The sequence below is a fragment of the Pecten maximus genome, unplaced genomic scaffold (assembly GCF_902652985.1).
Source record: "Pecten maximus unplaced genomic scaffold, xPecMax1.1, whole genome shotgun sequence".
Lineage (NCBI taxonomy): Eukaryota > Metazoa > Mollusca > Bivalvia > Pectinida > Pectinidae > Pecten > Pecten maximus.
Window position 1 is genome coordinate 1 of NW_022982999.1, and position 10,830 is coordinate 10,830.

At 33.6% G+C, this 10,830-nt stretch overlaps 1 protein-coding gene across 1 annotated transcript; it reads right to left on the bottom strand.

The window, feature by feature from the left end:
- Positions 1-328: 328 nt before the first annotated feature.
- LOC117321248 (zinc metalloproteinase/disintegrin-like) lies at positions 329-7,892 on the bottom strand (the record flags this gene model as incomplete). The annotated part of the gene is made up of 11 exons (XM_033875719.1): positions 7,552-7,892; positions 6,756-6,970; positions 6,130-6,210; positions 5,205-5,328; positions 4,882-5,002; positions 4,591-4,669; positions 3,936-4,019; positions 3,456-3,601; positions 3,019-3,065; positions 1,508-1,619; positions 329-481 (listed from the first exon to the last, which is right to left on the bottom strand). Coding segments are annotated over exons 1-11 (1,259 nt in total), but the record flags the coding sequence as incomplete, so codon positions are not given.
- Positions 7,893-10,830: the final 2,938 nt, after the last annotated feature.

Below are 10,830 nucleotides of genomic sequence, written 5' to 3' on the forward strand. Positions count from 1 at the left end.
AGGGAAGATAAACAACATTTAAGTGAATTGACAATATTACAACCACTGAGGAATATATGATGTTACTGTAAAGTAATTAAATTTCACGGGGTTAATTTTCGTGGTTGTCCCGATCGGACGTAGTTCACGGGTAGTACCACTCGCTCAATCACGGGCTGTGAAAATTCAATCTAATCAAAAACGCAGTTTACGGAGTGGATGATGAACATCTGATTTTAATTTGATTGGTGAACAGTTTTTTTTTCGCTCTATATTTAATGACCGCGAATATAGTGAAATTAAAACCACCGCGAATATTACAAACTGTACAGTATACTGCGACACTCACCTAGTCAGGAATTTGTAAATTGCGTCTGAGGAACAAGAGGACATCTTCCACATGTGTCTCGCCACCTTTTTCGTGGACGGGTTAGTAAAGGCGGCCATCACGTACTGCTTGTCATCATTACAGCCAGCAGCCCCGTCATGACTCGATCCCAGACTGTAGGATACATAGAGGGACCGTTCTCGTGTATGTTATGTAGTATCATTATTTAATAATGGTGAGTAAATTGAAAAAAAAATATACTCGGATAATAAATCGACCCCTGTTGAACTATTGACACTACTGTTGATATTTTTCAGTGCAAAGTTAATTAATTCATAATTAAGGTTCTTAAATCAAGCGCAACATGTATATTCTAGGTTAAAATTAATTTGAGCGAATGCCATGTCATTGTATGCGACAGTTGCTCATCTTGAATGTATCGTCCTATACTTTAAATAATTTCCTCTTTAGAACCGTATTTCCTAGGGTCATAAAGAATATACCAATTTGGATACATAAAATGAAGGGTATTGTCATCGTAATGGCTGACTTTGACTGCATTCAGTGTTAATATGTTTTCAATAAATAGAATTAATCAACCGCAAGTTCAAGGGTCAAGGTGTTAGCGTGTAAGATTCTAAAGATGTTAATAACATTCATCATAAGAAATAACAAATAACTTCAAACTGCAGATGCTTTTATTTGTTTTGACACTATTTTGTTGATTTTTGTCATATTTTACTATAAACATATCAATATAGTTTACTTTGAACGTATGACCTTGACATTGGCACTCTTGAAATTCTTCTTGATGATTGTCCAAAGTGTGGCCTCGACACATCCTGTCCCAACATAAAATATTTACAGGACATCGACTTACCTACAAGGCCCACCTCTATATAACTTTCAGATACGTAAATGACCTGTGTATGACCTTGACTCAGGTACATGACTTAGTATATGACCTTGACTCACGTACATGACCTACCTATGTATGGCCTTGACTCACTAACATGACCTACTTATGTATGACCTTGACTCACGTACATGACCTACCTATGTATGACCTTAACTTGCGTACATGACCTACCTATGTATGACCTTGACTCATGTACAAATGTACACAACCTTCCTATCTATGACTTTGACTCACGTACATGACCTACCTATGTATGACCTTGACATATGTACATGACCTACCTGTGACCTAATTCGTGCGCCGCTGTCTGTCCAGTCGTACCGTATGAAGAATCCTCTATGATGGACACTGCCATCTTTGGTAAGGAGCACGTGGTGCCTTTAAATGCAACACCTGTTACATACAAAGGAAAATAAATCAACCCCTGCCAAATATTCTTGGTCAAGAGTGCAAAACATAGTTCAGTGCCCTAAGAACAAAACTATATTTAATTTATGTTAAATATGCAGACAGTTAGTCTGTATACATGCACTCACCTTTCCTGACTAAGAGAACGGTCACGGGCTAATGTTAACGAACTTGGAAAACGCCACAAACTATTTATTAATTGTTACTGCTATTCAGTAAGGTTAGCAACCTAGAAAACCTTGTTTTGTAAGCCTAGTTAAATTAACGACTCGTTGTTGAATATTTTCATTTGATTGAATTCTGGAAATAAATTAATTTTTCCATGATTGTTTTGTGACCGTGAAAAATGCTTTATTATTATGATACGTGATATAACATAATATATTGTAAACTAACAATTGCCGAATACTGTAAATTGCTTTATATTTCGCGTGGGATTTATGTTTGCGTTAACAGGCGAGGAGTGTCAATCGTGAATTCAAACTCTTCGCGATTATTTGGATGAAAAAACACATTTTTTTTTTCGCCCAAGGTATCTGTTACGGATATAGTAAACCTTGTAGAGTCTCTGGCTCTAATAGCTCATCATTCGCGATTTAAAAAGTCATTTTTAGATCAGCGTTCGCGAAATCAAGTATTCGCGAATATGTCTGAAGATGTAAGGTCACAAAATTAAGTTTTCACGAAAACTAAGAGATTTACAGTACTTCAGTTCATATTGAAAACATTGTAAGGCATGTTTTGTAATATTAATGAGAAGAAGGAAAGTAAATGATACAAGCTACCTTAAGAAAATCGAGAAGAAAACAATGCCTTATCACCATATTTCAACATTGCTATAGTTATAAAGTGTCTATGGTTTCAAAACGGGATCGTTTGAATTATTTTATTTTAAAAGATCATCTGACGTCCTGGTGATTAAAAATAGAATCAAGAAACATAAAAGTAAACATTTCTGTTACTGTTAAGACATTACCAGAAATTTTATTTTCATTAAAACTAACAAGGCATGTTAATAGTAGTTTGGCATTGGTCGGTAAATAATATACTTTGTGCCAAATATTATAACAGATTACAGCTAAAAAGTGAAACGCACTTCAATGACAAACAAAAACAACTCTATAAATCAGGAATTGTAAACGTATTATTGTATACAGTGGCTTTAGAATCTTGACTACCTTGCACAACAACACAAACAATAGGTATGTATATTTAACCTTTAACAAACAGAAGTAAATTATCTTATTTTTCTGCAACTGATGACGAATAAATCATGGTATGTAGTTGGAGCTCTATGCCAAAATGGAGAATTCCTCATAATTAGGAATAATGATAATAAGATAGTCTTTTCCACATTAATTATCTTAATATCCTATCATCTTACCCAGTAGATCGGTTTGCCAACCATCATCATAGAATGCAAGATCTCTTCTGTGGACGTAAAACATAGTGTTATTGGGATTTCCTCAAATCATCATGTTTGCTATTTCTTTTTTTATTTTTTATTTTTTTTTTTTTTTTTGTCTTTTTTTAAGTTTTTTTTTTATTTGACATATTTTTTAATTTGCTTAATATTTTGACAATTTGTTTGTCAATTTTTAAATAGAAATGGTATTGAAAATAAACATGCCCATTATATTTGTTCTTTGAAGATTTATCCAAAACCAAAATTCTAAAAGATATTGAATTATAGACATAGCACCCACCCTCATCTGACTTTTTTAGTCTTGCGTAGCATTTTTTTTATTTTTTTTCATTTTTTCATACATATATAGATATCTATTTCGTATTGTGAAAAAGTCAGTATCATCCAATACGTACCTGGTGAATTGCATAGCGTGGTCATACCCGGGCAGGTATTTTCTATTTTCGTTTTGATACGCCGCAAACATTTTCATGGAATTATCAGCGTCGAACACATTATCGTCGACAATGTATTTTGGTATCCAAGCGAAACCTTCCGGAACCTGGTCAAAAAAAAAGAAACTTAAAAATGATTTGTTACTATAAATAGGTTATACTGTTAAAATTCAGAACCTGGAATAAGAACTTTCCAATATTCGTTGTATTTATATTCATGGTTCCGTAGCAACCTCGAAAACCACGAAAGTGTATACGCAAAGAATGTCTCGTGCTATACAGTGTCAATGTATGGATGAGTGTCTGATTTCTAACTGAAACAAAAATATTTAGAAGGAAACAAGTTAATAATACAATCATGTTAATTATTGTTGTTATATAAATTTAACCCATTATGAGATTTTCGTTCTAGGAGGATTTTGTCTAACCAGTCAAACTTACCTGCGAATACACAAATCCGTTAATCATAATGTCGACCTTGAACTTGTCATGTCGATCACTTAATGACTGATATCGTAGGTCCATCTAGGGAAAGAAAATAAACCAAAGAGTCACCATACCAGAGGAATCACTACTGAAAGTTAGAACGTCGGTAGTCATGGCAATAACTTCACATTTACAGTGTAGACTGAAGCCTTTCTGGTAGGAAACCTTGACTGAGTAGTTGATTAGTCAACATACCGTGAGTATCATCCTAACATATAACACAGGTGGATTTACATTATAATCATATTAATGGTTGACTTAATATGTTGCTACTGAGTAAATGAACGCTACCCTGATAACTAGATATGAATGCAGTAGTGTTTGACACAGAGGGTGATAGTGAGGAAACAATTGTCGTCCTACTGTTTGTAAATGTCAAGATCTAACACTGGTAGATAATTTTAATATTAAACTGCATTGGGTGAATACACATTGGAATAATTACTAGTTCTGGAAAATTCATCTTATTTACATATCAATATAAAACCACGATTCAGATGATTTGTGTTTGATATAATTAATACAAAAATCATCTACATAAACAAAGTCTAAAACATAAGATAGTGTATATATCATATTTTAAGCCTATGACCTTACGTAAAATACTTACATCATTTGCTATTAATATATAATACATTTTCATTTTCGCCAAAGTTTCCTCTTCATTTCCGTCACTGAGCTTGTGGAAACTGAAAAAATCAATGTCCAGTTGTCCGGGTTTAATACGGCTTAATTAATGTTTTCATTTTTATTTATTCATTTTTTGTTCTGTATATAGAGTATATTAAGACCCCTCCTATGATGTTGTTTGACTGTTGTGTTTTGATAAATATTCAAATGTTGCTATTTTTCTTAACATTTTGTGTTATTGTGATACATTAAATATGATTAAACTACTTACAAATCGTAGATAGTATCGTCAAGAAAAACAAGAATTTCGACCACGTGGTTGTTGCCACGGGACACCGCTCTCTTTCTGATGACATCATATGTAAGAGGTATTTCTTTAGAGCCCACATCGCCTACCAAGATATGAAAAATAAATTTCAGTATCAAATAAGAGCATATGTGATCAGCATCATCATCATCGTCGTCGTCATCGTCCAGCAGCAGCAGCAACAACAACAACAACAACAACAACAGCAGCAGCAACAACAACAACAAGAACAACAACAACGACAGCAACAACAGCAGCAACAATAACAACAACAGGTGACGTCATACCGTGTAAGGCGGTATCGTGATAAGCCACCATTGGCCTGGCTGTTTTAGCTATTCTATGGTGTTTGCTGCCTGGAGAATGTGGCTGGATCCTGAAGTGTTCACCTTCATGGTAGAATCCGCCGTACTGAAACAAATAATCTTTAGATAGATTCCTGTCGCAAATACTGGTATATGGTTACTTAATATTCCTGTGTAACATGACATTTATGTGGGTACTTCCTTTCGTGGTTAAATCTCTAGAGACCATGTTTTGTGTTGGGAACTTTCGTTATTAGTATTCAAGTATATACATTCAATTCGTTCTGTATTTGGTACATAACAACATGGGCAACCATGAATACGTATATAAATACAACGAACATTGTATGAAATATGGTACATACACAGGGAAAAAACATTTTCTTACTAGTTTCATCAAGAGTAAAATGCAATCGAACGAGTTTGATTTTTTTCTGTTTAAGGTTTTACATACAATTTATTTCCATCACAAACGGTTTTCTTTTCGACAGATACACCATAAATAAAGTAGTTTTCGTTTATAATCAACTGATTCCACATCATAATGTGGTAAACATGTACTTCATGCTCCTGAACAAATATTTGTCGAGAAAAGTGATTATCAGGCAGAGGACTACACCAAGGCTAATTGATCAGGCTACGGTAAGGACATTTAGGATAATATTATCAAGGATGCCACTGAGGTTTGTATATACACGTTCCTAAACAAAGGAGCTGATTGTTTCAAAACTTGACATACTGATGTAAACATCTTTTTATCCGACTAATTGCAAAGTACATTTATGTGTTAGTAAGGATCAAGTGTAATGTGAGATTTTGTATAATATACTAGTTTTGTTGGGTGCGTCAGTACGTAAATTTAATCACCCGCGAATATTAACAGCTATACAGTATATTGTATACCTACTAAGTTACATGACGGTGATTTTTCATCACACTTGAGTAAGATCGAGGCTCCTGTATCGTGGTCCTGGTAAGTAGCATATGTCTGAAACAAAATTATTTCCTCGTGTAATAGACAAAGTACAGTATAACTAAGTTTGTATATCAAGGTATATGTTTACTTATGTTGCATTCATTTTAGTATTGCAATATAAAGAATACTTTTCCGAGGAAGTTAAAAAAATATTATGAATTGTCAGTTTTGGTATCGGTATGATGTCCTGAACATGATTTAAGACAGGTTTGTAAGATAGAATGGCGAGGCAAAGTGAAATGAATTTAAAGTCACTATTCTAAATATGTGTTAATATTAAAAAAAAACAAAAAACAATCACATCCTGCATAGAAGTGAATTTATACATTAACTTTAAATTCGTAAATCAATTCTATATATTTATCTCCCTTTAAAATATAACAATGATTGTGATGTCAAACACGCACATAAGTAATACGTATATATCTTTAATTTAAATCTTTGATGTTTTCTTTGGTATATATTCTCTATGAAGTATCATTGTGATTGACTTAGGGTGAATTCCATTTCTGAAGTTCAAGACGCAAACTGGCAACATTACTGGAATGATGACGTACCCTTCTTGATGGCTGATGAAGCATTGTGCTATTTCCCTTCGACATCAGATACATAGGTATATCTTTATCCAGATGAGCTGTTTTTGTTAGGTGTAAACGTTTATTCTCTCCTCTGATGGAAAATTTATAATCAACAAATCCAGGATAATCCATTTCTTGTGATCGTCGATAACGGACATTTTTGAATGACGAATCTATTTCAACACTTACAATTTCTGAAATAAACATAGTGTATATATAACAGAGCGTTTTTGGTGTTTAAAAGGAAATATTCTAAATCCAACAGAACTATAAACACTACATGTGCATATGATTTAAATTAGATGGTGAGCACAGAAGAGTATGCCTACATATATATATATATGTCGATCAAAATTTGTTTTAAAAAGATATGTTTGCACATTGTATATTGCTCATCAGATTGACCATATAGGTATATGTCTTGAGCACATATCATGTCTCCTATCCAATTATGGAATATATGTATATATATAGTATTAAATTAATTCGGAATAAATAATCCCCTGAAGAGCGCCACGATGTAGCCGCGAAAGTACTAGGGAGACAGCAGATCTGTGTTTGACTTTTTATTTTATTATTATTTACCGTCACATGGACATTTTAACTTTATTCTATATACATATATAATATATATTAAAAGTTATCATCCTGTAGATTATTACAGTTTTTTGTTGGCTATTACCGATCCTTTTTAAAGGAAAACGGATATACATATATTAGGGTTAAAATCTGCTACAGTAACACAAGAACATAATTAGTCTTTAGGTTTACTCACCCGAATCTTCAGAATCAAACTCCTCAAAAAGTTTATAACAAACTGTGTATGGTATCAGAATAAGAAAAAACAAAATTAATCGTTCTACCATTTTCATAGATATGGAGAATATCGAAATACGATTTATCTGACCACCTCCTTGGTTTTACGTTAGAATAATAACAAAATTGAAATTTATGTGCAAATTAAAAATATTTGACGAACAATTATGCCTGTTCCTAAGTTAATGTAATTATATACCATTAGTATGTGACAACATTTCTATTGCAATGTCTCGGGGCCATAAAAGCATGTCAATGTACCCAGCTATAAGTACGCCGGCCGTAGGGGTGAACTCGGTGTCTTTTGAAGGATAGTTCTACATTATAGACGCGGTGCTGTCCATGAAAGCTAAGGAAGTCATTCGGACATTTAATTTGTATAATGAATTGATGATTTTCTGTTTTCCCAGTTGTGCTTACTTTACAGCCATCTACAGATTTCTGCGTTTTACTGGAACTGATTATTAATATAATATTAATGGTTTTGGGTGTCAGTACACGGCAGGATACCATCCTAGCGAATGATAAGCTAGCTAATGTCACACGATATATTTGTGTAGTCTTGTTATCCAGCATAATAAAAGTTTTATTTTAAAATCCCAGGGTGTAATTATTCATCTTTATATTTCCCCCTATTTTGTTTTTCAACACTGCTCGTTTTTGAAGGGTTCTATAATTCAATAATACCTCCAGCTACACCAACATTATTTATTTTATTATAACCACGTGATCTTAGTAACTGATCACATTGCCTTCTTTTGATTCATGTTATATTAGTGTAAATTATATCCTTATTTTCATTTGAAATTTATTTTCAAACAAACACTGTATATTATATGTATATAAGAGTGTTACTATACTTATGTATATACGATTGTGATAATGTTTACAGCTTACTTACCTGTTCTATATAGTGTTTACATCTTACTTACCTGTACTAGATATTGTTTACAGCTTACTTACCTGTGCTAGATAGTGTTTACAGCTTACTTACCTGTTGTAGATAGTGTTTACAACTTACTTACCTGTTGTAGATAGTGTTTACAGCTTACTTACCTGTTGTAGATTGTGTTTACAGCTTACTTACCTGTTGCAGATAGTGTTTACAGCTTACTTACCTGTTGTAGATAGCGTTTACAGCTTACTTACCTGTTGCAGATAGTGTTTACAACTTACTTACCTGTTGTAGATAGCGTTTACAGTTTACTTACCTGTCCTAGATAGTGTTTACAGCTTACTTACCTGTTGTAGATAGTGTTAACATCTTACTTACCTGTTGTAGATAGTGTTAACAGCTTACTTACCTGTTCTAGATAATGTTTACAGCTTACTTACCTGTTGTAGATAGTGTTTACAGCTTACTTACCTGTTGTAGATAGTGTTTACAGCTTACTTACCTGTTGTAGATAGTGTTTACAACTTACTTACCTGTTGTAGATAGTGTTTACAACTTACTTACCTGTTCTACATAGCGTTTACAACTTATAACTTATAGTTAGTAATATTTGCGGGGAATTTAATTTCTCTCTATTCGCTGTAAGTAAGTAAATAAGCGCGAAAATAAATCCCAGCGAACATAAATAAATACACAAATGTGTTTATGTTTGTGCGAAATTTAATACCCACGAAAGAGTTGCAACTGGGACAACTGTAAATATCAGCCCATGGGATTTACCAACTTAACGGTAACAAAGATAATAAAGATATATTCAGGTGTTTCTGCACGCATATTTTCCTTTATGTGTTGGCTAGAACAGCCCGATCCCTTTATTGATGGTAATACTTGCCATTATACCGCGTTAAACATTTCCCTCTAACTCACCGAGGTTAATACATTAAGCTATAGCCTGAATGGTACACGATTATATTTGACTACATGCTGTTATTCTGACGTAAAAACAGGTAATCAAATTATGTCACCTGTCTAATTACTAGGGTTAGAATCGTCTGCGATCTAGTTCATTTTTTAAACAAGCATGTATAACTTGCTTGTGTCGAATACGATTGAATCGAATGCATCGGATTGAGTCAAATTTGTTCTTGTTCCAATTTTTAGCACTAGTACAATATTCTTTTCAGATTTCTGGGTATCTGGTGTTAAAATTATGCTTTATAGCTAGAACAAAAATTGCACGAACGTTGATTCGAATACATCTGTTGAGTCGAATGCTTTTTCTGGTCCCAAATTTTTTTACTAGTATAATATATTTTTCAGATGTCTAGGTTTTTGGTATTAAAATTATACTTAGAAATTATCTTTCAACACACAATGGCAAACTATACCGTAGCACAAATTCACTGACAATTTATAAGTAACATCGCCGAAAGAATTATCTATATTATAAATAGAACATTTAATAAATCATGGTATTGGTACATAAGGCTAAAATAATCAAAACCACAACATCAATTTCACATGGACAACATTTCAACACAAGGGCAAAGGAATGCCACACTGTTAACATACATGAACACAATACAACATTGTGTCAACTCTCATATACCAAAAAGGTTATCATACAAGGGCAAAATACATCTCAATGTCAACATAAGGGTTAAACGTATCACACATTCAACACAAATGTTAGCAAGCGAGGGTAAATATACCAAATGTTAACACGCGAGGGTAAATATACCAAATGTTAACACGCGAGGGTAAATATACCAAATGCTAACACGCGAGGGTAAATATACCAAATGCTAACACGCGAGGGTAAATATACCAAATGCTAACACGCGAGGGTAAATATACCAAATGCTAACACGCGAGGGCAAATATACCAAATGTTAACACGCGAGGGCAAATATACCAAATGTTAACACGCGAGGGTAAATATACCAAATGTTAACACGCGAGGGCAAATATACCAAATGTTAACACGCGAGGGCAAATATACCAAATGTTAACACGCGAGGGTAAATATACCAAATGCTAACACGCGAGGGTAAATATACCAAATGTTAACACGCGAGGGTAAATATCCAATGTTGACACACAAGGACAAAATATAACGGCAAATTCAACGACAACGTCAACATGCAAAGTACAAAACATCACAGTGTCAACACACAAGGCCAAATATTAACACACGAGGGAAAATCTACCAAACGCTAAAACACAAGGGCAAATATGCCAAATGTCGACAAACAAGGGCAAATATACCAAAGATTAACACACAAGGGCAAATATACCTCAAGTTAACACACAAGGGCAAATATACCTCAAGTTAACACACAA